Source organism: Pezoporus wallicus, unplaced genomic scaffold (genome assembly GCF_028554395.1).
Source record: "Pezoporus wallicus isolate ANWC-B61680 ecotype Strahan unplaced genomic scaffold, APGP_CSIRO_Pwel_v1 contig_6899, whole genome shotgun sequence".
NCBI classification, from domain to species: Eukaryota; Metazoa; Chordata; class Aves; order Psittaciformes; family Psittacidae; genus Pezoporus; species Pezoporus wallicus.
Genome location: NW_026638613.1, coordinates 1,068,697 through 1,096,167, shown reverse-complemented (window position 1 = coordinate 1,096,167; position 27,471 = coordinate 1,068,697). Strand labels below are relative to the sequence as shown.

The 27,471-nt window shown below is 36.8% G+C and overlaps 1 protein-coding gene across 12 annotated transcripts in view; it reads left to right on the top strand.

The window, feature by feature from the left end:
- The window catches only part of NAALADL2 (N-acetylated alpha-linked acidic dipeptidase like 2), a 489,585-nt gene that overhangs the window by 205,048 nt on the left and 257,066 nt on the right, over nucleotides 1–27,471 (top strand). For all 12 annotated transcript variants that reach the window (XM_057411595.1, XM_057411593.1, XM_057411591.1 and 9 more), the window contains one exon: nucleotides 19,123–19,624. In XM_057411595.1, coding sequence (XP_057267578.1) covers nucleotides 19,131–19,624 — 494 coding nt within the window. In that variant the 5' untranslated portion in view covers nucleotides 19,123–19,130. The remainder of the gene's footprint in view (nucleotides 1–19,122; nucleotides 19,625–27,471) is intronic.

Here is a 27,471-nt window from a genome sequence, read left to right as displayed (position 1 = left end):
ACTTCAAGTGAATCTCCCAGATGGAACAGTATCATTAAAAATTAATTGTATAACCACTGGACCTGCCTTTAAAGAACTGCTGAGGCTTTCTAATGGTATATTGTTGCTCCAGTTCACCAGTGAAGCGATTCCGATGCCTTTTTCAGTGTGTGGCCTAGTTCTGTTAATGAAAGTACAATTTATGCGCTTTAACATATAGATTATAAAACTAATCTCCTAGTTGACACATTATGCTTTTCTGCATGTTTAACTTCTCTTCGCTGAGCCAAAAAAACGTGTGTAGTAAATCAGGAGGGATACATCAATCAACCTGGCATCATTTAAAAGACAATTAGAGTTTGGGATTGTCATTGCTGTTGGTGTCAAATACTGAGCCAGACTCTTCTTTTGCATGCCTTGGCTGGGCTAAGGGGAGTTATATCAGGTGCGGGTCTGGGCTGTTAAGCTTTATTATAGTAGCTTGTTCAGTATCTTCATCTTTTCACAAGTATTTTTTCCCTAAATGTTGGTATTTTAAGGCAAATCATATTACCTGTCCCAAACAGGCAGGCATGGTAGTTCTCTCTTACATGGCTCCCATTGTAATCTTGGCATCTGACATTATTTTACCAGGAGAAATAACATCAAAGCTCCAATGTACTTCGTCAAAGTGTTTTTCAAAGCATCAGCAGTGCTATTTCATTTGGTGCGTGCATTCTGAGGCCTATGCTAGAATCTGCTACATCGGTTTACTCCAAAGCTGCATAAAGATGGCTGGGTTTCACTTGTAATGTTTACTCAGCACATAACCAACCCTAGTGGGAATGAAGCGATTACTGTGCTGCTGTATCATCTGCTCCATCAACTTACTGGTCCCTGCCATCTTTCGTTCTTGTGGAATGGCTGATGCTGTGATGATGGGCTCAGTCAGGATATGTCAGATATCTCATTTGTCAGTATAACAGCTCATCAGATTATTGCAGTTAGGGAGGGAGAGAGGAAGGCTGAATAATAGTGTTTATCATCAGGCAACAGTGCATGGATGCATTAGAGAGGACAACTTTATACCTCGGGGTGATAGGATTTGCTTTTAGTTTTTCTTTCTTTTCTTTGTTTAGGGTAGCATTAACACTTCATTGCCATTTCATTCACTGACAGAGTTGAACCTCTGAGCTTTCTCATGCCTACTTACTGCTATTCACTATTATGGAATAACTTTTGGATGGTGAAATTAATCAAAAAACATCACCAGCTGAAACAGCACTTCAAGACATCCATTTGTATTAGATCTGTCTAGATTCCATATCTATTAGATCCGCCACTGTTGATGGATTAAATAGATTGGCTTGTTTTCGGCTCCCTTTCTGAGGCAAGCTAACTCATTTTGGCCTTCAGACAAGGATAGGGGCCCTTGCAGCTGTCATTACAGCCACAGCAAGCAAGGGCTTCTGTTACTGCATCCTTACTGCATTCCTCAGCTGTCTAGCTATAGCAGCTTTAAGGCTGTTTAGGGTCATTTCATAGTTAGAAGCCTAATACTCTGGCAGTCAATATTTAAACATGACAGTTGCTACTGTCACTTCAATGTTTGAGTAAGTTATCTGTGCCACAAGAATAGGTCAGCAGTAATGTAGTTCTGTAAGTAAATATCAAATACTAATTTACATTTATTCTGTATATAGCCATAGAAAATGCATACACATACATAGTTGTGTATGTATATTTGTGAACTTAAGTAATTTATGTACAAAATAGCTGCCATTCCTGAAAAAAACACCAAAAAAAACCCCACTAACCCAAACAAAGCCAACAGCAAAAAAAAAGGACAACAGAAAAACCCAAGAAAAAAAAAAACCATGAAACAAGAGTAGCGTAAATGCAATAGGACATATAGAGGATTCTAATTACACTCTGACTTTTCACAACATTGATGTAGGCAGACGGCAATGTAAGTTAAAGGTTCATTAAACAGCATTCAATTGAAAAAAAAAAAAAGGCTAATTGTCTTCTGTGGTAAATGCACCATTACACTCTGAACTAGTATGTCATATTTATTAAAATTTGATTTTCACTTCTTTTTCAGGTGACAAGCACAGCAGAAAATTATACGATATTTGTGTGTTGTTTTTATTATGAGGTTTATTTTAATATGTTTTTCTCGGATTATATGGTGTTTTGAGCTACAGGTCATGAACCTGGGGATTTTGATGTTTCTACATCAAAGTGACCTTTTGTAAGGTTTTAATTCTGTTTTTTTAAATATTGGGGGAATAAATTGTGAAAATAAAAAAATAAAAATAAAGGAAACAGTTGTAAATTCTTCATCTCAATTCTTTATGCCACTTATTTGCCCAATAAAAGCTAGGAAAAAATAAGTATATTACAAAGACAGCCACCAACCACCTTTGCTGCTGTTTTTCTTCTGTGCATTCAGAGAAACTGACCCCAAGTTGTAACTGATCTGGCATACAATTTGGAGAAAAGTTATCTTCTTTGTTTATTATATTTAACATTAAATAGAAAGTGTTTCATATGTTATTTTATAGTATAATAAAATCCAGAACCCAGCTTCCATAATCCATTACTGTACTGGAGTTTCCTGAGAAATACATATAATTAATAATGATAATAATAATAGTAACCAATGAAAGTTTGCATTATGAGCTGCTTAAATCATAGGACTAGGTTTTTTCCTACTAATTAGGCAACCAGTTATGGCATTTGTAGCCAGAATTAAAATAATCTAATAAATTCAACTAGTTATTTGTAGAATGTTTCCTTTATATATGTCTATATGCATACTGCTTATATTTTGTGACTCAGTTGTAGTCACCCTTGAATCTATTTGACCTTTAAACGAAGACAGCATATTGTTCTATGACAAAATTAAAATACTATATGTGCACTTGTATTATTGTGAGATATAAGCATTTTATAACCATTAATTCTAACCATTAATTCTACCATATACCCACCCCCTTCTTTTTTTTGCCTGTACCTTAACGTCTCAGACACTCAGACGTAATGTAGAAGACATTCCATAAAGTCAGCAGTGACTGGCACGTACTATCCCAAGTCTCATAGTGAAAGTTTACTGATTATTCCAGTTAATTTGCATTTACTTCTTTACTCCTTTATGCTTCAATTTCTGAACATAATGCAAAGGTTAACACATCTCTGATGTAATTCTCAATTCTATAGGTTAAGGTGAGTCCCAGTGACTTAGCAGAATGCCAGTCTTTGTACTTTAATATGTATCACAGCATCTTCAATTTCTTTGGAGGTAGCAGTTCCTTTTCCAAAGAGTGAAGTTGCACAATAATAGCATTCAAAGGAGACCCTTTTCTTGCCTTCAGCTTTCATTGGTATATGTGGTATGTTAAATAGACCAACACAACCTTACCTTAAAAAAAAAAATAAATTATTATTATTAGTCTCTCAGTTTCATTAAAATCGTAGTTTCTTCTTTACCTCTGGCGTGATGTCTCCACTTCCATGTGATTCTGTGCTGCTGCATAAAATGAAGAATGCATCAGACTAACATTTCTTTATTGCTTTCATACTTTAGCAGTATCAATATTCTGTGCTGATGAGCAGGCGTGTACCTGAGCAGGTCTCTACCCGCAAAACTAATGATAAATTTTCTTGTTAAGTGTTACATAATTATAGTTCTTGTCTTGGGCAACTTGTAGTTTATGTTGCCTTTTTTTTTTTTTTATATCTTGAACATTTCATTAGGAATAAAACATGGTATGCAACTTTTTGTTTACTGCTGTTTCCAACTGCGGTATAGATGGGTGGAAAATCATTGCCAATTCAACAAAACCTATTACACTGCAATTAAAAGATCAGACTGGACATGGTTTATTCCATCCCTCTTTCTATTTTTTTGAAACATATTCTAGGAGTTATGTAATTAAATTACTACCTGCTGTATCACCATCTGCTTACATGGTTTTGAAATGTTTCTAACCTCTGTGTCTGTATAGACTTCATGACTTCAAGGAAGTGCCAGAAAAACACTGAACGTACTCAGCAGATGGACTGAGTGACTTACACCTCCAAGCAGTCAGTCTTGATTGTACTGGGTATAATTAAGCATATTTTCTCTAAATCTAATTATTTAGTTTCAAAACCTGGCAGGGAGACTTCTGTAGTTGTGATAGTAAAGTATTCTTTCTGGGATGAAGACCTGCTTGAGATGATGGCTGTAGATAAATAGTATGTATTTTCTTGTTATGGTCATACACTATTATTTCTTAGGTAAATAGTTGTATCATTATCTTTAAGTAAATATGCTTCAACTCAATTCTTGCACTACAGTATGACATGGGTAAATCTTAAAATGAACAAATAGATCTTGATGCTCATAGTGGACCTGCCAAAAAGTAAAATTTGTATTTCAGTGCTCAAAGCTTCAGATACATGTTTATTTTCAAACATTATGGTATCATGTTATTCAAAACAATTGGATTATTCAATAATAAGGTTTTTGCTGCAATAAATGTGCATGCTGGCTTTGTTCTGCTGGATTTTTTTTTTTTTTTTATACTATGAAGAAACTGAGCAAACTAATTTCCTCTAATACTGAATGAGAGTTAAGGATTCTGAGCAGTCCGCAGGAGCAGTTCATTATGTGTCAAAAAGTGTTGCTCTTAAACAAAACACACTTAGGCTAGGAATTTCATAGACTGTTGTACAGGTGTTAATAATCTTAGACCTTAGTCAGAAACTGGAAGTCTTAATGGGATCATTAAATGAAAGTTTAGTCTGCTTTTATTCAGCTGTGTGAAGTCTAAGCTGTGATAGGCCTGTAAGATGTTATATAACTTTTCCAATTTCTTACTCATTTTGAAGTCATTTTGACCTTGGTAAAACAGATTCAAACTGTCTTCAAAGGCATTTCAGTAGCTTTTTTCAGTGCTATATTCAAAAACTCTGAAGGTAATACCCTCTCTGTATTTCATACTCTACATATTTATTTTTCTGATTCTCATTAATTTAGTTAGATTGCAGTCTTCCTTTGCTCTTTACTGAGAAATTGCTCTGCAGGACATACGCATTTTAACTTTTATGCCTAATGCTAGATGTGCATGCTCATAGGTATCTACTCAAATAAAAGTGCCTGAAGTATTCTGCTTTCCTCACATACAGAGTTCCCAATGCAGTTAGTAAAAGTACGATGAGATTTTGATAATCTACATCTCTAATGAGAAAGTCATCTCTTTACTTCAATCGTAACTACTTCAATGATACATGAAAGTACTTTAGAATGGTGTTGATTTTGTTTTTGAGATCACCTAGCAGCTTAACAACCAGCCTGGATATAAAATTTAGTTCTCTACTATTTGCAGTAGTTTGCACCACATAGCAAAGTTTATGGCACTTAGCCAACTGTCTTTTGAAGTATTGCATCCGCCTGTTTTGACATTAATCCGTAACAATAAATCCCATATGTAGCCCAAGTACTGGTCTTTGTGGCTCCCAATTTACAATGGCAATAATTAAAATATTTGTTTTCATGTCACAGATGGTAACTGTGGCAGATAATTGTATTCACTGTAATTATTTTAGACTAAGTTTAGCGATGGAAGATGAAAATCCAGAATGGTTTTGTAACGACACACAGTATTTAATTGGTTTAGCTGTAAGCTCAGTTATTTCCAGGATCTAAAAGTAAGGAAAAATGGAAATGGATTACAGCTCCAAACACATCTATGGAACGTTTATGTATTACTTAAATAGAGATGTGACATAATGGCAATTTTGGGTTGTTCTCTTTATGTTAAGTGTGGTAGGTTTTGGGCATAACTTTTTACTGGTTGCATGCAAAGTTATGAAAATAGGTAACAGAACTGATTACTTTTGATCATGTGTATTCTGACCATACCCTTTGAAATATATAGAGGTTTAGCTAAAGTGTCAGTATAAAGGAGACTCATAGCTTGATTTTTTTTTTTTAAAGAGAATGAAAAATTGAGTATTTAAGTAATGTAGTGATTGCACATTAAATCATTAAATGCAATGCAATTGTAATAATTTTGTTTGTGTTACTATATTAAACCTAGTTGTTTCAGGCTGTATGTTGGCAGTGTAAATATTCTGTAATAAAGCAGTGTTTTATGACTTACTGCGTTTGCATTTTCATGCCATTTGCCTGACATTTCGTTTCAAAACAGCATTACTTTTAAGTGCCATTGAAGATCATTTATTTTTAATAATGTCCCTGTTCATAAATAAGTTATAAAAGCTATGAGATGTATACTTAAAAGAGTTCACTGTGTTTCTATATACCTTTAATACATACAGAAATTATAGGTACGCATGAGTATCTAAAATGCAGGAAATATGTGTGTTTGCTGTTGGAAATAAAAAATTGCATTCAAATTTTTAGTCTTGAATTTCTGTTAAACTCTTTCCTAGTGCAGTTTCTTGATTCATCTTAATTATAAATTTAGTCACTCTAAATCTTTTATGAGCTTGGGTGACTTTTCACTAGAGACTTATTTGCCTCTGTTTCCATGCTGTAAATCATGAAAAAAAATTGTACTATGAAGGTTAGTGGAAGATGTTTCTCTGTAAAAAGCAGTAGAGGTGAAGAAAACACTTCTGCTTTTTTAAATTACATGGCCTGATCCTCTTCCTGTGGAATCTCATGGGCATCTTTTGACTTTTTTTTTCTTTTTTAACTTCTGAGCTTGAAATTAGGTCAAGGATAAATAAAGCTGATTAAGTTGTGAGGGAAATATTCCCAGTAAAAACCTAAATTTAATAAAAAATCACATTTTCAGTGAGGAACTGTTTATTTTTGAGAGGAATAATTAGCAGGTAAAAAAAAAAAGCAGAAGATGTTCAGTTTTGAGTGTGGAAAGTTTCTGGGGAAATTGTGGAAAAAATAGGTTTCCATTTTTGAAGCTAAAGAAAATCTGCATAGAGTTGAGGATCTGTATCTCTATTTCTATAATCTTTGTTAGTTTGATGATTTGAAAGGTAAAGAAAGTTAGGATAGATCAGGGACATATTGATAGTTGCTACAGTAATATTTGCAGTTTTGCCAGAGACCTGCAGAAAGACAGAAACAGCATGTGAATAATAATGCATTTGTTTATTTTATGAACTCTTTTCTTCTTCCTTCAAGGAGACAAAGTATTCTAGTACAAAAGAAGGAACACAATGGAAGTGTAAGTTGCATTCCAGTCAAAAATATTTGTACAGTATTGAAAATGCTTATATAGGAATTTGCAGAATTTCATGGGTCCTGGTGAGAATGCTTCTAACCTCACTTCAACTCAGCTGAAGTTACTGAAGGGTTCTTTGGGGATGTGGGGTAGCAACAGAAAGGCATTGTTTAGGAAGTAAATGTGACTGAGTCTGAATAGACACAGCCGTTATTTGTGTGTTTATTCTGTACTTACATAAAGTTGGCACTCAGAGTGATATTTTGTACACGTTCTGGTGATATGCAAATTGCATCAAAGACTGCAACAAATATGAGCCATGAAAATGAAATGCTTTATTTATCAGTGATTCAGGAAATCTGCATCATTCTTGTGCTTCAAGGGTTACAAGTCAAGCAGTTTTTAGCAAGCTGCTAATCTGCTATGCTTGCTATATAGTTATAGTTGCTTGCTATCCCAGGAGTTTCCAGCAAATGCTCATACAATCTGATTAACATGGTTCACATACAAAGGGCACTGGCCTGGGGACTACCATGACTCATTAATGGAAATGAATTTTTCATGCCATGGCTGCTATGTCTGTGTGTTAAGACTTTCATTTCTTTTTTCATTTCTTTCTGTTTTCTGTGTTTTAGTATTATTTTTTAAAGTAGAAATATTAGTATGAGTTTTAATGACTGGTTACATTACAGGTTTGTGATTTTATTTTATTTTTTCATACTGATGTTATTTTTGCTAAGAAACAGATGTATCAGCAGCAGTTAAAAAAGGGTGTGTGTGTGTGAAATGTCATACACTTGTGTTCATATTGAACCCTTTAGCTCTGATTGAATGCTTGATGAGCTCGGTTTATGGATGAGGCGACTCGATCTGTTCCTGGCAGCATTTCTGCTTTGAGCGGGAGGTTGGAGCAGGTGACCTCTGGGTCCTTGCCAGCCAACACTTCTGTGATCCTGTGAATTGTCAACTTTTCAGTATAACTTTCCAGAATTAAGATGGTTAGTATAATAGATGTATCATAGCGTAGTAGAATGGTTTGGGTTGGAAGGGATCTTAAAGATATTCTTGTTCCAGCCCCCCTGGCATGGACAGGGATACCTTCCACCGGACCATCCCATTTTTTTAAGAAGCTGGAACACATTCTACTGTGACATGAATACTGTTCAGCTTCATAGCTGAAAGCAGGGAAGAGGGGTCTAAGTCTTCTCACAGAGCTGTTGCTTGGAGTGTTTTTGGATTAATGTTGCTTTTTAAAGGTGATTGGAGAGAAGAAGTAATAAAACGTTAGCTGATATGCAAATTGTGCTCCATGACTGGTCATCCACAGCTGCTGTTCTGTGGCCCTTGCTATTTAAGGGTTTTGGTCTAAGCAGATTCTAGTTTTCTGGTTATTATTACTTTGTTGATAAGTTCCCAAACATCACTAGCTGTCTTGTAAAAGAATGTGTACCTGAATGTGAGTATCCAACATCTCACAAGATCATCAATACCCATTTAGCTGATGATATAAAGCTAAATTAGCACAAACCGTCAGTCCTTCTGTTCCTGCACATTCTTGCTTAAGATGGGCTGTGCTGAAACACCTCTAAGAATCAGTAATATAATTTATAGCCTACTTTAACTCAGTATGCTAAGCTATATGTTTCTTGAATATGTCCTCTTTGTTCTTGTTGTAATGCAGACTTATGTTGCTGATGTCTCTAAATCAAAAAGTGCTATAGCATAAAGCAATTTAAGCTCTAAAAGTTATGCACAAACCCTGGCCTAGTCTAAAAGAACAAGAGGGTTTATTATTTCTTTTTCCTCTAAAGCAGCTGATCTGTTTATTTAGATTGTGATGTGTCATGCTGCTCTCTAAGGCCGTTCTGTTCATGATCAAGAAGCATTATTTTTACTTTGTGAGAAATTGTTGCTTAAGAAGTTAGTAGAACTACTCAGAGTTCAGCCTAATAGAATTCTATTATAAATTCTGTGTAACTATAGAGTTACAAGTGTCAAAAGCAACTACAGGCTGAGATAGACAATTGAGAATTGAGGGAGTCTTCAGGATAATGGGCCTCTCTGGTTCATTTAGTGTAATAGCCCCATCTTCATACATCTCAGCCGGGCTGAGACATGTCCATAAGTGAGATTAAGACACCATCAAATACAGGCTGAAGATAAAATCATAGGCTAAGCAACTGTGCTTCTTCTCCCAAGGCTGTGGTCACAATTGGCTGAAAACAGTGTCATATCTAGCTACTTTTTGTGATTTAATTCTCAAAGGACTAACATCAAGGTGTAAAATTATCCTGGAAAGCTACTGAAAGCATATATATTACTGGTATACAGAGCTTTAGATATAGAGTTACTTTAGCACAGATCTTAAATGTGTTTGCAGTGTGAGTGATAACTAAAGGAACAAGTTTAAGATGTGTCTACACTGATTTCAATGCTGGCTTATGTGGAAAGGCTCTGTCAAGGGTTGTGGAACTCCTTAATAGATAGATATGTAGACAAAGCAGCGGAAAGAAGGGACGCTTCCTTCAACTTTTATCCCCAGAAATCAAGTGAGGGTTCCTCTGGTAACCTAAACTAAACACATCTTGGATTTTCTTCTAAAAAGAAATCATAAACTTATTTTAGCATATAGACGTTGGTGGATTCAGCATGCCGAATGTCACAGCATGTTGAGTATGTGTGAAATAACGTGTTGTGATAAATTCATAGGAATTGTACACCATGCAAAATTATACCTCCAGGCAGACGCAAATGACCAAACTCTGGCATTTCTCAAACTTGACAGCTTATTTCAGTGGAGATTTAGAAAAAAAAAGGTTAACGGACACCAAACATATTACCACTCCACTCTTTGCCTATAGCTATAGGAACACTAAATCTTCTAATATTACATCTTGTGGCAAATTAAGGTTTCCTTGTTTAGGTCCTAGAAACCAGGAGTAAACAAATCTTATGAGGAGTAGCAGAGGGAACCGGGGTTGTTTAGCCTGGAGAAAAAGAGGTTCAGAAGAGACCTCTTCATTTGCTAGAACTGCCTGAAAGGAGGCTGTAATGAGGTGGGGGTCAGTCTGTTCTCCCAGGTAAAAAGAAATAGGACAAAAGGAAATGGTTTCAAGTTGTGCCAGGGGAGGTTTAGGTTGGATATTGGGAAAAAATTCTTTCCCCAAAAGGGTGGTCAGGCTGCCTGGGAAACTGGTGGAGTCACCATCCCTGGAGGGATTTAAAAGATGTGTAGATGTGCCACTTAGGGTCATGGTTTACTGGTGGGCTTGGCAGTGTTGAGTTTATGGTTGGACTCGATGATCTTAAAGGTCTTTTCCAACTGACACAATTCTGTGATTATAAGCGGGGTTGCTGCAGCTAAATGGCTTCATCAGATGTCCCCCTTTGCCTTGCCAGGAGCAGAATCAGGATTGGTAATGCATGAATAGCTTGATTGCCTTCTGACAGGGTCTGGAGCATCGGTGTGCCTCGGCATGTGTATGTGGGTATATAAATGTGCTTTCATAAACATGTTCCCATCTTGGGTTGCAGTAGTGGTTGCCATAGCAACACCACTCTGTGTACTTGAGCTTTAACATTTGAGAGTTCACCCAGAAAATAAATCTGGTGTGATTATGAAGTACACTTGCTTGTTTTCTGAATTCTTTGGATACAGATAGTTGAGAAAAGCAGAAAATTGTATTACTGCCTTATTCTTGTTTTCCGCTATAAACCATGCGCAGAATCATCAAAGCTGCCATCTGTCAAAATATAGTAAAATTCTAATAAAGCTGAATTGTAAATGTTGCCATCTTCAGATCTATAATGCCTTACAGTATCTGAAAGGGGGCTATAGGGATGCTGGGGATGGACTATTCATTAGGGACTGTAGTGATAGGACAAGGGGTAACAGGTTAAAACTTAAATGGGGGAAGTTTAGATTGGCTATAAGGAAGAAATTCTTTCCTGTTAGGGTGGTGAGGCACTAGAATGGGTTGCCCAGAGAAGTTGTGAATGCTCCATCCCTGGCGGTGTTCAAGGCCAGGTTGGACAGAGCCTTGGGTGGCATGGTTTAGTGTGAGGTGTCCCTGCCCATGGCATGGGGGTTGGAACTAGATGATCTTAAGGTCCTTTCCAACCCTGACTATTCTAAGATTCTATGATTCTATAATGTATTATTTTTAAGGGCTTCATGTTATTGTTGAATTTGATGAAACTGGTCCACTAAGCAAGAAATGAAGGAAAAAAAAAAATTCTAGAAATTGTACTCTGAAATAATGATTTTTTTTTTTTTTCCTTTGTAAGTACTGACCTATTTTTCTACAGCAAGTTAGAAGACTGCTGGATGGTAACAACAGAAACATTTTGTTCATGTGTATCAGTATTTTATATATATCATTTGAAGTCGTGGTTTATCCAAAAAAGTTACTCATCATGAGACATTAGGTCTTTGTATGTCATGTGTATTTCTGATTTCCATGTGAAATCTTAGTAAGATTTGTCTTCTGTAACCACATAAAGGTGTCAAATTGATCCTAAGCTCTGCAGATGAGTTTAGGTCATCTGATCTCTGCCTCACCACCCTCCATTCTGGTCTCCTCAACAGAAGTCATAGAAACAGGTTTTTGTGAGCGCTTGACATCACCAGCTGGATGCTTAGCGCTCCTGTGGGAAAATAAATTGGGCTCAGGTCAGTCACACATGCAGGATTTATAGAGGAAGGCTTTGTCTGTAGATCTGTTATTTTTAAAAGCAGATTTGAAATATTGTCTCTTTTTAAATTGCCTTATTTCATGTATAGTCATTCATATATCTGAGTTTATTCTGCTTGGAAGTGACATGCCCTTAAGTGTCTAAGTCATTTACAAGCTGTTTGCCTTTTAGAAGAGATGTGAGTGTGACTTACTAGGCTTATTGTCTGCAATCTGTATTTTACTGAAACTTGTTCTTAGGTCCTGAGTGTGTGTGATGCTTGCAGGTCTGCTGTATGCTGTGTCCTTTTGTCAGGGGGCACATTCTCTCAGGGAATAGACTGAAATTACAGGGCCAACTCTTGTCCATCTCTTATCTTCTTTGGCATAGACTAAGGGTAGATAATCTTGCATCCCAGTTGTTCTGGAGTCATCAGGTTTTTTGGACTTGACATTTTATTTCACTTTTATTTCTATTTTATTTTATTTTATTAAATACATGGGTTGAAATCACATAGTATATTTTAATGTTGGTTTGCACCTTTTCAAGTATAGTAGACTCCCATTAGCTCAGTTTTTTAGAGTGTAGTAGCTTGCAAGTGTACAGCTTTCAAATTTTTAAAGTTAACTTAATTTTCTAACACTAATTTAAGTGTGAGTGACTGGAGCAATTAACAAGAAAATAGAGATTAAAAAAAAAAAGAAAAAGAAAAAAATCAGTGAAATGTGCCAAAACCAAAGGACTGGCAATGTAGAAATTTCCAAGGCATTAATGCGTCAATTAAAATTAACTTTCTTAAGAACTGCTAGGGCCTGTTACCGCAGCGATCATTGTTATCATTTTCAAATTAACCACCATTTACAGTAATTTTATATCACATCAAATTCAACCTTAAGCTTAAATGCAAATGCCCCAATAATAGTGTTCTTCTTGGTAAGCCTTTGTGGTTTATTTATTTCAGAGGCAGTTATAATGTCTGGGAAATTTAATGCAAAATGTATTATTGATGAAACTGTGAATTTGGAAAAAAATACAGATGCAGGCAAACTGTATGTTACTAGGTTAGCATGCAGGCAATTGGTATGAGGAAAAAATGGGAAAAGAGAAATGTGTTCAAAGAATAGTTTTGGGTGGGTTGATTGCTCTGTAAGAAGAGGTGGTTGCTACTAACTATCCCAAATTGCATTGAGCTTGAGGGGGCAGAGGGGATCCAGGGATGGCTGCAGTTCAAACCAAACTATGGCAGGAACTGGATGAAACACATGGCTAAAATTTCTTCCTTTGAATGAAATGTATTCTTATTTCTTGCAATCGCATCCCCTCTGAATTAATTTTGTTTGTTATAATTGTATAATGTCTCCAAGTCCCTGAAATCCAGCACTTGTTTTCTGAGGGATCCTTGGTGTAAGGTGGGCTTTCCCCACCCATTGGCTCTTGTGGCTCCCAAAGAAGAGATGCCAGAACTTGGTGGCAGTTCCAGCACCAGGAAGGTAGGAGCAAGGGCCTTTGGGACAGAGGTGGGGAAGGATAAGGTTGCTCTGAAGGAGCAGGACCCAGTGGGAAATGGGGATGGACAGGCAGAGCTGTGGGGAGGCAAATGGTGGAGGGGTGATTGAGGCAGGAACAAATATGTAGAACATAATTTCGTTCATTAGACCTAGTCTGGAACAGTGACTAAACAGACATACAGAGCGCATCCCTCCTAGCACTCACATTTCTGTTTCTCCATCCCCCTTTGTGCTTTTAGAAACACTGCAATCCTATCTAATGCCCTTCCCAAGGAAGAACAGCAGGATTTGTGTTGAGCATAAAGATGAGTGATTAATTCATTGTCTAAGGAACCAGTGTGTGTGAGGGGCTTCTCCCTTCTTGTTTGAGACTGTTGTTCTGATATTTGAAAAGGAGTGTGGTAAAGAGTGAGCAACTAGAAAACAGCTGTTAACCACCCAGACTGGAGGGAAATGCTCTTTCTGAAAATGGAAGCAAAGGAAAAGCAGCAGCCCAGCATGTACCACAGGAAATTCACAGGCTCTGTAAGAGCCATTGTTAAAACCACAGCATAATCAGGTTGGTACTAAACCTCCTGATTAGGCTAAGCATATATCACGGATGCTGTTAGCTACTCTAAGTTCAGTAAATATTTCTGAGTTTTGTTTCAGGTAGATAGGTATTTGCAAACTAAACGTATCTGAGGATGGAGAAGATCCATGTTAGTAATACATGCCCAGCTCACAGAGACCAGCTGAGTCTGCCTTATCTTTGTGATAGTTGTCTGTTGGATGAGAAGGAGCTTCCTATCAGTTCTTTCTCTGAGTCCCAGGACTTCAAAGGTTCTGAAAAATCAGCAGGAAAATACATACATGTGTACCTGTGCACACCTGGATGGCCCAGGCTGCTACAGCTCAAGCAGCTGACACATTTGATCACTGCTTTGACAGGCAAGTTCAATCTTGTTTACAACTGGGCATCATTGTTCATAAGTCATATCAGTCAGGGTGCATTATAGACCCTGTTCTTGTCATATAGTCATTCTTTGTGTTGTTATTAATAGTGTCCTGGTCCATGCTGCTGTTAACAATATAATAAAATTGGTGAGAGATTTTGAAGAAGTTAAATATTCTATGTCACTTATGTATGCCAGAAAGTAATCAGTAGTGTTGCATGAAAAGACAACTTGGACTCAATTTAGCTGTGTTCTACACACCACTTTTTTCAAGTCTGACTTCTCTGTTGTCTTCTTCTACAGCACTGCACACTCTTCGTATTGTGTTTGTCTTAAGTCAGCTACTGAAATGTGATCAAGTAGCTTTGTCATTTGTTTTTATATGGTGGTTGTGAATGGTGACAAGGAACTTAATTTCCCTACTGTAACTGATCTGGTTGCCAAGCCCATATCCCAAACGTGAGGCATAAGCCGTTAATGCAGAAAATTAAGGAACTGATGATGGAAGGTATGACTTTATTTCTTGAATTACAGTGTAGTGTAATGTTGCTGTTGACAAGGACATTGTAATCTCTTCTGCAAACAGCTTTTGTCAGGGATTTATAACTGAAGAAATTTGTCTAGGCCTGAAACTTGGCATCATCTCATTTAACTAAGTACTAAATTATTGTCGGATACACTTTAAAGACTTGTATGTGAGTGGGTGTTGATTTCTATGATAACTACAGCTATTTCCCCTTCAAACAGGTGACATTATATTTGCTTTGGGGGTTTGCCTAGATAAAGAATGATTTCAAGGACTAAGCAAAAGCACTCTTTATAGAAGATACTGAGAAGAAAATGAAAATTAAAGAACCTTTAAAATTGAGATTAATGAACAACCCTGGATTTCTGGTTTTATGATTATCGGAAGAGGCCATGTCTGTAGTACAGTTCCTGGGTAAAATTTGTCTTTTCAGTAGTGAACAGTAAATGGCCCAAGAAGGTATTCGCTGTGGGCAACATGTTAACACTTGCTGGTTTTCTTGCTGTGAATGAGCCTGCTAATTGTCTCAGCTATTTATGAACTGGATTTAACAACTATAGCACCAGTCACAAATAATTTACTATAATATATTCATATTGGTCTTTCCTTGGTTTCATGGTTCATATAAGCTGACCTTCCTGTTGTGGAGGTATCGGAGAGTGGCAGTGGTAACAGATGCAACACGTTTCACATAGTCCTTATTATATAGTTTTCAAAGGCTTCATTGATAAAGCATTTAAGCAGGAAAGGTATCCCAAAAAAAAGTTTATGTGTTTTTTTTTGTTTGTTTTTTGTTTTTTTTTTTTAACAAGATGTACCTATCAGGGTGTAGATGCGTAGATGCATAAATGCATTATTTTTAAGATCAAAGAACTGGTAGATAGTTTTGAAATGGGCAATAACAGTCTGATAAAGCTGACTCTCCTGATTTCTTGTGTACAGTTAATTGAAAGGATATTTAGCATTGATTTGGTAACTTTCTATAAACATTCTCCCCACAGATATGTGGGAGTGTAGAAATGCATATCAACTTTATTGGTCATCAGCATGGCTCTGTCCAGTATTGCAGAGTTTATGATCCCCTTTGCTGTCCCTATAGAATGGCTTTAAAGCTCACTTAGTGTTCATACAGACTTCTGGCATTTTGCAGTTGCTTTTTTATCTTAATAATAAAACAGGTACTTAACAACAATTAAATGCTGAAACAGCTTGCTGGCATATGGGATGAATTTTTCTATCTCCTGAAACTTCAAAAAGTGTCTTTCAAAAATATGTTCATTTTATGGTCTGTACCATAGAGAAGACCGAACGGGACTATTATAGTGGGGTTTGTTTGTTTTTTTTTCTCCTTGACTTCATATAGTTTATCCATACTGCAGTCCTCTGTTTTTTATGATTCTCTATGTAGTGTTTTCCTTATCCTTCTAATTCCTGCCTAAAATTAAATTTAATACTGGATCTGTAAGTCACACGTACTTCTTTAATTAGCCAATTACTAAATCAAACTGATAGTATAGATTACATGGCACAAATGACTTGTGCATTGCAAACAAGAAGACCCCTTTATAAAATCGCTATTGGCATGGCTAAATACAATGCAGGCCCTAATCTCAGGTACTTTGTGGTAAGTGGTAAATTGTGCTATGTCCTTACACTCAAATAATGAACTTGGCAATATGAGCAGAAAAGTGAACAAATTCACTGGAGCTACTCTTGCATTCTTTAACATGTGTTGATGAGAAGACCCCGTACTCCAAAGACTGGTGTCAAGTATAAAACTGAATTGAATACTAATTTTTTATTTTAGTTTACATAGCGGGGGGAGGGGAGGCTCAATTGTGTTGGTTTTGGCTTTCTGTTTTATTTTTGATTTTTGTGTTGTTTTCCTCCCAGAGTGAGATAACTGATTTGGGTGCTTTATATGAAACTTGGATTGTTGAGATACTAAGCTGTGGGATGTGATTACTACTCATCTATGTAAACAACCATTTAAAAAAATCATAGCATCTTTCTTTTATGTATAGACTTAAATAACCTTTATCAATACACTGTATTGCACAATAGCATACAATTTTAAAATGTCACAGAGAAAAGCTTACTGCCACATATATGCAATGGTCAACATTTATAACCTCAGCAAAATTGGTATTTACCATGCAATTGCATATGATAAACTGCCTTAATTCCTGTTTTATGTGTGATATTGTTAAATGACTATAGTAACTCTAGAATCAAAATTATGTATTTTTGTAATATGGTGATGGGTGGTTTAGCTTTTAAAGGAAAAAACACTTGCCTTTAATTTCTGATGAACAGTATGCAATGGATTTGGAAAAATGAGGTTGTTGGGCACCTGTTGTGACACAAAACTGTGGGGGAAGAGGTGGACCTGCTGGATACGATCATATAATCAAAAAATCATAGAATACCAGGTTGGAAGGGACCTCAAGGATCATCTGGCCCAACCGTTCTTGGAAAAAGTACCATCTAGTCAGGGTGGCCCAACTCCCTGTACAGCTGAATCTTAAGTGTCCAACACTGGGGAGTCCACCACTTCACTGGGGAGTTTATTCCAATGGCTCATCTTGTGGTGAAGAATTCTCCTCTTTCGTCCAGTCGGAATCTCCCCAGGAGTAACTTGTACCCATTACCCCTCATCTTCTCCTTGTGACTCGTATAGTAAGGGAGTCTTCATCTTCTTTGTGGCTATCCTTTACATACTGGAGTGTGAAATTGTAGCACTGCAAGTTCAGAGAGACCTTCACAAGCCTGAGGGTTGGGCTAACAAAGTCCATAAACTTCAGCCAGAATGGCTTTGGTTGCATAAATTATTTGTTGACTCAACCTCAATTTAGAGACTTTCTTTTATCATTATTTAAATAATGCAGATTTTCACACTGATTTTAAACTCTGTTGCTTTTACTTCATATGAAAAAATTTGGACTGCAGACAGAGAACTCATTTGTAAAGTGTATACAATAGCTGCACTTAAAAAGTATACCTCATTTATGGGCTCTCTTGACTGTTTCTAGACTACCTGGCAAGATATGTAGGCAAGGGATATTAAGTAGCTGTTCAAGGACCAAGTTGGCATTGTACAGAGCTGGACAGTCTTTCAGTGGACAATAGGCTGTTTCATTATATCAGTGATTTCTAACAGTCTGGTCTCTGAAGAGAGCTTCAAAAGCTAAATTCTTTGCCATTAGAGGAGGTTCATCTATTATGTGGCCTCAGTACTGTTTTCTGGAGGTAAGTCTTAGAGAAAGAAAAAGCCTTAAAATGTAAAAATGGAGGGATAATGTAGTGTTGTATGTGTCAGTCCAGTATCCATCACTGTGAGAGGTTTAATATCTTTATCTTCATTTAGTCTAATTGATAAGTGAATCTCATGTTTGAAAAGCCCTAAATTACAGATGCTTTATGTGTTGGAATAGCTATTGTCAAAGTATGGAGGAAAATGGCACCCTATTGTTGCAGTCTGTTAGAAATGATTTGTTGAAAATTGACTTTGAATGTTTGTACTGGAGGTCAGAGTTCCCTTTGGGGAGCTCATACTTCCACAGAAATACCTAGAAGTACCACAGATATGCCTTGCTATTAAGGGAATGATTTTGATATAAATACTTACCTGGCAGTGCTTTTGATTCATTAAAATGGGAAAAATAAGTGGAGCAAAACAGCTGGGACAATTTCTAAGTAAATTCATCAGTCATTCAGGAAATATGCATTTAAAATACCTATAAATAATAGAATGCTCCATCTAAATGAAAGCCTTTTATTGATGTGTAAGTACAGTGTCACCCTGAAATTTCTTTTTTAACTTACTATTTCCTTGTGTTTAGAATCAGATCAGGCAAGTTCTCTTAATTCTACTTTTTAAACTTTAACAGCATTATTTTGTATGGTGTGAAATGAAGTTGATGCACACAGTTGTTAAGCTTTAAAATTACTTTAAGGCCATAAATAATTGTTTGGGAAACTGTGCCTTCACTTGATTTCTTTTTTCATTTTGTTATTATTATTATCTTGGGAACTGACAATATAATAGGCTAACTTTTGTGCTTTGCCTTTGGCACTTGTAAATTCTCTTTATTCATATTCTTACAATATATTATATTCCCTTAAATATCATATTTTCTCTCTGACAAGGTTCATGGGACTTCTGATCCTACAAAAGAAGGCAGGACAATGGAAATGGAGAAAGTGAAATACTAAGAACCCTGTTTGTGCTTTGTATTATGTATGTTTAGTTCTCCTGGGTTTACAAAGAATAGATTGTTCATACAGAAGGAAACAAATATTTTTAAATTTTGTTTTAATAGATAAAAAGATGGCCTATCACAAAGTAAATGCAGACCAGAGAGCACAGGGTCATTCTCCATACCTTGACAACGATGAGCTCCAAGCTACAGCACTGGAACTGGAATGGGACATGGAAAAAGAGCTGGAGGAGCCTGGCTTTGACCATTTCCGACTGGATGGTGCAGTGCAGCATCACCTGGGAAACTCACAGAGCCCTGACCTTGATCTTGAGCCCATCCAGCCTTCATCTTCTCCAAAAGGAAGATTCCAGCGTCTTCAGGAAGACCCCGACTATATCTCGCACTATACGAGACAGGCACCAAAGAGTAACCGCTGCAGTTTTTTTCAGATACTGAAAGTATTTTGCACTGCTTTGATTTTATTTATTTTTGGAATTCTGATAGGATATTATGCACGCAAGAAATGTCCTTCTCCCTCACCATCTCAAGAACCAAATAACGCTCATACCTACCATGAAATTCTCAAGGAAATCAAAGCTGAACATATTCAGCAGATTTACAGGTATGTACCTTCACATGTTTTTGTCTAAATGCAGTCAGGTGCCAATGTTAAGACTTCTTGTGATTTGCTTTATATGAAATCTTATTTACAAACTTTGACTCTTTCTTCATGTTCAGTTTTCTCATGATACTTGAGAAGCTCATATATATATCTGTGAAACTTGTGTAATTTTTAGCAGTATGAACTTGTGTTATTTTTGTTTTTGCTTTAATAATGTTCTATTGCTAAGTTTATTAATAGCAGTTGCTTTAAGAAAGCCCCATTTAATCTCTGGCAAATAAGTGAATCCTGTATTTTGTTTTTCAATCCATATGGTAAAGTAAGCCTTTAGTCTGCATGGGTTTAGGATGGAAAATTGACCTCTGAACTCTGAAGGACTGGATTTTTTTTTTGTTTGTTTTTTTCTTTGTGTGTCTGGGTTTTGTTTGGTTTTTTTATAGTTTTTTTTTTGTGGTTTTTTTTTTTTTAGCACCTGTTTCACGAGTATAAAATATTGTAAAATATTTACTGACTGGGTTGGAATTTTTTTTGTTTTTTTTTCCTCCATGTGGAACCTTTTTACTGGTTTAAAAGTTTATATAACATGTTCATATGAGAGTATAATCACTTTTCTGTAGCAGTGAATGTGGAGAAAACTAGGTTTTCCTGCCAACTTTGAAAGTTATTTCTGTGTGAGAGGAGAGATGAGCTTATTTCTGGCTTCTGGAGCTGCAAGTTCCTTTTTCATGATAAAGGAAAATGCATCGTAGATTTTTTTTTTTTTTTTTGATCAGTACCAGCTCAGGAGGAGCAGAAATTACATACCTGAGGTTAGAAATATTGTCACGGATGTCCAAAGAGTCCTTCTTGAGTGCATCAGAAGTGCATTGAAAGTAACCATAGAAGCCTTCTAAGATAGTATGTCTTTTATTATATTTGCTAAACCAAACCTAAAAACCTAAAGCAGTTAGCACCGTATTTTGAGCCAACACTGTTACTAAATTCAAGGAGAAAAAAACAGCTATGAAGGATTTCATGTCATTTTTCATATGCTGAACTGACTCTGTAGCAATCTAATTATTTTCATAATGAGAAAGGGTATAGGTGATGAAAAGTGTTGATTCTGAATGGTAAGAAATTGACCGTTTTGTCTTCTCAGAGAGTAAATTGAAATGGATTCTGTCATTAGGCTTAGTTGTGAGCAAAGCATTGGCATAAGCTAAGCCCTACTGACTGGGTATTACACAAATTACAGTAAATTGCAGAGAAGCCTGTCAGTCTCAGGGTAATGCTCCAATACTTTGTGTTTGGGGACAGAGAATTTCTTGCCTTTTTATTATTTCAAAGTCTGCTTTGAAAACATCCCTTTTCAAACTCTTTATCGCTTTTCAAACAATTTCAGCTAGCTATTGGGGTATTAGTGAGAATCTGGACTTTAGGTAAAATGAATTATATAAATATTTTGGAACCTAAAAAACTTACATAGCTGCTATACTTTAATTAGTGTAATTCTTGGCATTTGGTAGTTTTTCCCCTCTGTAATACAATGATTTCAACAAATTTATTCAAGCATGCAGCTACCTATCAGTTCTGTATATAAATATACAATCAATGCTTTTATTATACCGCATTACTCACAAGATTTTTCTTGACCCAGTATTTTGATCTGAGACAGATTTTATCCCATGTTAAATTGCTTTCTCTCAACATCTGTTTGGCAAGTCAGAGTTACTGCAATGAAACTTGCATATATGTAGTCCCACAAATATAGAACACGCAACGTATGTTGGTTGGGGGGAGGGGAAGGCCAAACCTGACAAAATCAATATATTTTATTGTAAAACTTCTTTCAATATAATATGCTTTGAGTTACTGGGAATAAGTGGCAGATTCTTAGCTTGCAGTTTCTAAATATGACTGAGAATGACATTAATTTGATTTTCTTAGCTTACTACTTAGATCAGACTCAATAATGGCAAGGGATTTTGCTAACAGTCCTGATAAAGGACTTAGGAGAGAAAAGAATGTGCAAAAGACACTCAGTCATATCGCCCAAGCTGACATCACCTTAATGTGCTTGGAGGTATGGAGTAGGAACTTCCTATTGGAATGAAATCTGGTGTGGTCAGATGAAGCTTTGAGGACTGGAACCCTCTGGGCAAGAGGTTGCAAAAGTGCATCAGGGGACTTGTGATGATTTTGTTGTGTTTTGGACTGTATTCTGTTTGAGCCAAATGAAGCTTCTCTGCCAATTTGCATTGAAAATGTAGGATCATATAGGATAATAGCAGTTTGTCTGCATGGGTTGCTGCAGTGGGATATGCAGATGTTCCTGTCCAGCTTCTTTGTTGAAGCTCTTGGTAAGAGCTCGTGCACTGCTCTTCTGTCAGTCCCATACTGGCTGGCTGCATCACCTAGGTGCATGTTAAGCATTTTTCCCAGCAGACATACTAGAAACTGCTGGTAAGAAAAGTCACTATGTTGACTTTTATTCCTTCAGCTTTGCACCTTCCTTTCTGTGAAATGCCACTGCTGCAGAAATTGAGTGCAGTTTAGCATGGTTGTAATTACTGGCCTTGGCCAAGTTGCCTAATTGACGATGCCCAGATTTTGCTTATCTCATATCTTGCTAAGATTTTATATTTTAGAATAGTAAACATTTAATTTTTGTTTAAACTGAACTTTGGTGAATATTTTCAGTTAAAGCTTGCATTGAATATTTTTAACAAAATCTAAAGGGCCAAGGCAATGAAAGCACTAAAAGTAGCAGAAATGCAGTCCTGTCAAAGACCTCTAAGATCATAATAACTACTGCTGTCCAATTGGGCATCTTTTTCTTAAAGAAAATATATTGTGTTGCATGTTTAACAGTGCTGAACACTTCAATAGGGAAAATATGAAAAGTGGTATTTGTATTTTATACAGAATTATTTCAACTTTGTTACTCTAACAACAGATAAAAATGAAACAATCCTAATATGTTTGGAAAATATGGGGCTATTGTAATTTTTTAGGAAGTTTTAATTTTGGTGTTGACTTCTGTAAATTGAACCAATAAACAAAAGATTCATGTTATAGTAAGGGTAAAAACAAATGATCAGTTGTGTTGATGTTGATGATAACTCTAGCTGTACCTTATTTGTCAGATTAGTTAATTCTCACAAGCATGATTTTTAAAATTCTTAAAACGTTATTCTGCTTTACTCTGTAATTCCTTTCAACAATCATATAGCTTGGCTGCTATCAGATTCACAGTCCTCTTGGATAATTTTTTTCTAGGATTAAGACTTGGGGGTAGGGGTGGCACAGATGGAGTCTTTGCTCTTCATCGCGCTTATAGGACAGCTCCTACATTTCAATGCTGCTTTTCATCATGTGTATTCTCACTCAAATGCTTTCTTTACTATCGTTTCCCCCACCCCCTCGAGCAATAGGGAGGTTTAAATCCCTTTGTAATATGTCTAGTTGTAACTAACTGTCCTTTGGAGGCATATCTGTTCCTCCTTCCAGCTGGTAATATCACCTGCAGAATCTTCCAAATCCATCTCTGGCAAGAATTGATTTGTCACTGGTGCCTGGTGCCATCCATAACTTAATTCTTCAAAGGGTTTTGAGAGGCAGCATCAGCTCTCCTACATGCTCAAGGCCAAAGAAACAAAAGTGCCTATGCAGTGAGAAAAGGAGTTTTCTTGTTTTTTCTGAAAGTGAAGGAAGAAACTTCCACATTCAAGTGTTTCTTATCCCTGATCAGTTATAATTGATACTGTTGAAACTGTAGAGTTTCAAACCTTTTTATCGGATAAAGTCTGTGAAACACAGACCTGATGAGTAAAGAGTGCCTAGAAGTTCTTGGAAGATTTCATTTCTGGAGATTTGGACTGAATTAGATTTACAGAGAGCTGCTCGGCAAAATTGCTGTTGCTGTCCTAGGAATGAGAAATCGTGGCAGGAGCAGAGTCTCTGCTTCCAAAGGAAGAGTATGAGGAAAGAAAAGAGAGCTCTGGTCACTGCTTCCCTTAGGAAAAACCCATTTTGTCCCTACTCCTGTTAACAGCTACTGTTAATTAGTAGCTACCTACTGACATCTACGTGGCTGATGGTAGCAGTCTTTTGCCCTAGACCACTGCTCACTTTATCTGTGATCTGAGCAGTTGTCTTGGTGTCCCCTGTATGCAAGCAAATTCTATTTTTTCTCTTTTTTTGTCATGACAGCAGTTGAAGAATGCATTGCAAAAAACAAATCTTAGCGGGAACTCATCCTGTTTGCTCCTGTATATCAGCGTTACATATTTATTACATTGCCATAAAAATTACAAGTATTAAATATAATTAGAATGAGTCTTTATTTCTGCCTACTACATCTTTAGAAATGGATGTTGGCACATGCCTGGGTAACTGGGAGCTAAGGAAGCATTCTGTTTCATTTCCACTGTGTAATGACTTGGGGTTGTCTTTATTCACATGATAGTTTGGATGTGTATTTATAAGTACAAAGTCCCTTTTGAAAGGAGATAAGAGTAATGTCAAACAAGTGAAAGTTCTCACTTATGTTCCTGCTGCCTGCCCAGGGAAGAATGGCTCCGAGAACATGGGTATGTGTCTTTTGTGGAAAAAAGATGCCCCACATGACCTGAGTGGTATTTGTGGAACAGCGGCTTGATAAATTTAGGCTACAGATAGCCACTTCTATCAAATACGTTTTTTTTTTTCCTAAGCAAAAACTAGGTTATATGTGTACTTCAGAGATCTTAATAAAAAGTTGAAAGTCTCGTCTCTTTTATAGCTTCGTTCAATATTCGTTTTCTTTTTTCTTTTTATATTATTTCTCTTACCTCCTCTCCTTCCTCCCACCCCCCACGATAGACATAGCTCTTTCATTTGTTTCTGTAGAAGAAAGAATGAAGCATTATGTTCACATAATGTTTGACAAGGAGATGTACGTTTATTCCCGTTAAGGTCAGTTACAGCATATGCTCATATGCTTATAAAATTCCCCTTCCTTTTTGAATAAATGTCATAGCTTATGGTTATTTTAACATTCAAAGGACATATTTCATGTTTCAAATCCACCATATGGTTCACTGAGAAGAGTTTTTCCTCTTGGTTGATAATTTTTTTAATGGTAACCATAAAAATACATTTACTGTCAGATGTTTGGTTTGGGAAGTCATTCACAGTGAAATCTGTTTTGTTTTTTTTTTTTTGTTTGTTTGTTTGTTCAGTGTTTTTTTTTAATTTTATTTTTTCTGTCATTTGTAAATGAAGTACACACTGTTACCTTAAAATATTTTTTTCTAAGCGATACACCAGAGTCATGTAGTCAGAGCCCATGAGTATGGCTTCTGTCTTACTCCTCCTTTCATAAAAACAGCATACAGTCTCTGCTAGGGAGAATAAAAAGAAAATCATGATTGGGTGAACTTAACAGTTAGGAAACTCTTAAAAGAAGTATTTTAGTTGTCTTGATTGATTGATTGATTGATGGCTTGGCTTCGCGAGCAAAGACTTGTGAAGGGCTTTAACCACTCTTACTACAAGCACGATGACCAAGGGCATGTGGGATATGCAAATCTGGTTAGAAAAAAGGGTGCTTAGGCAATCAGGAGGAGTCTGACCGGGACTGTCATCTCCTGAGCAATCTCGAGCTACCCATGCGCTGGTCCGCCCACATGCAAGGTTGGATCTGCAGCTTTCCATGCACCTTGCCACCTACCATTTAGACCCTCGCCTGTCCATTAAGACAAGTGAGAGTAAGCCCTTCCAGTCTGTGCAGTGGACTTTTTTAGGTGAGATGTAAGAAATAAACAAATGTTTGCCAAACCTCTGAGACTTTCTCTCAAGAGAAGCAGGAAGATTAGTCTTATGTGATGTTGTGGCTGGACATCGTGCGTCATTTGTGTGAAAACTGAGAATGAGGCTTCTGAGTATTTTCTCAGAAATAATACCATTCCAAGAAGTGGATTTTGTGGGCTAGAAAAATGTATAATAAGCTTATTGGCAATTTTTGAGGACGATTCCCCTGCCTCCCATAAATCTGCGTTTTTTGTGGTACAGTGTCTGTTTCAGTGCAACATTCACAAGCTCAGCTTCGAAATTTGAGAGGGGAAGATGGGAACAGCTCAGTACTGCTGAGAGGTTACACGAAACAGAGGTCTTGGGAGGGGAGTCATGGTCCTGTTCTGCATTAAGTGGAACAGGACCTGACAACAGAACTTCTCCCATTGCAGTGCTTTCCTACACATCTGCGTGTTGGTACGGCACCTCATGTTTCCTAAGAAAGAGTAACACTAGTTTTTGATAGGCTATAAAGTATGAATAAATTTTGCTCTAGTCACTTATTTTCAGATTGCATAAACTTACTTATTTTAAAATTAAAGTTTATCTTGCTAAAATTGCCTTAAACTTGTAGCAAAAGTTTGGTTAGGATTTAGTTAAGGGAACCAATTTCCATGACCATTAGCCATCTACTTCTTTATCATGATTGCTGAAATCTGTGGGGCAATTTAGAACAGGCAATTCTGAATGGGGACAAGTACTCGTTTTCCTGATATGTGATGAACTGAGTTGTGCTAGCATGGGGTTGAGGAGTCTAGCACACCTCCTTCCTGCCTGCTTGGGGAAATGAAGGGACTGATGATACCTTGAGTCTTCCTATTTGTCTGGGATGCCCCCAGGACATCTTGTTCTCCCCTTTGCCTGTACATGTTTGTTGCTGTTTGGAAAGCTCAGATTTTCAGGGGTTGTTTCTGTTTCAGTCTGACAAACAAACAAATGGTCAAATGTGCATGGATTTTAAAAATGCATACATTTTAAGAAACTTTTATTGAGTATTAAGCCCTGTACTTGACTTTACCTGAAAAAGAGAAATTATTGACATTCCCGAGCATTTCTGACACTAATGCTGGCTAAAAGGCAGTATTTAGAGGCAAAAAACTTATTTATGTTGCCATCCATCAGCTTCACAGATGTAACCAAACCATATTTCTTCTAACAGAAAGATTGCAAAAGAAAAAACTACACTTCCTGCTGAGATGACATCCAGCTTTTGATTTTAAGACAATTGCTTCCAATGGGGAAATATCAGAGGATGCAGAAATTAGACCATGTTGTCCTTCACTGTCCAGTCCTTGCAGGAGGATCAGCAATTTTGCCTAGCGGTCCCAGGGACATACTTATAAAGATCCTGAGAAACGAACCTTTCAGAACAAAACCCCTTAACAATTTTATTAGTGGTGGTAGATATGTGGACTATCTACTAATTACCTGAACAACTGCAAGAGTTTGCTTCTGCCGAGTTAACTGTATTGGCTCCCAAGTTCTTAGCAATACAGTATAGTATGCTCAGAGGTGGCTGTTATCTCTGAGGAGATGGTGGCGCAGGGCATTGCAAAGACTTCTCTTGTAAAATTTCTCAAGCACCAAACACTCTCAAATTCCTATTTAGGATGCATCTCTCATCAGCAGAGTGTAAAACTGAGTCTGTTGGTACTCTTGAGATACGGCGTTTGAGTGGAGTGCTGCAATTCCATCTTATGCACTGCAACAATTAGCAATTAGTTTTCTGCCTGTACACATAAATCAAATTAACAAAGCCTCAAGGGAAAGAATTTTCTCTACCCTCTTTGGTGGTGTTTTGACATACAGTTCCCTACAGTCAGCACCTATGACAGCCATTTACCAGAAGCCTGCTAATAAGTCAGACTGTTACCAAATATACTGGGAGCAGCAGGACCGCAATTTGTAGTGCAGTGTTAAGTTCCTGTTCATGCAGCATTTGTAACTGAAGGCTACTAAGAAGGATTGCTAGGAATCGATCAGGGATAATGAAATCGATAGTCTGAATAATAATCCATTTTAATAATAGTATT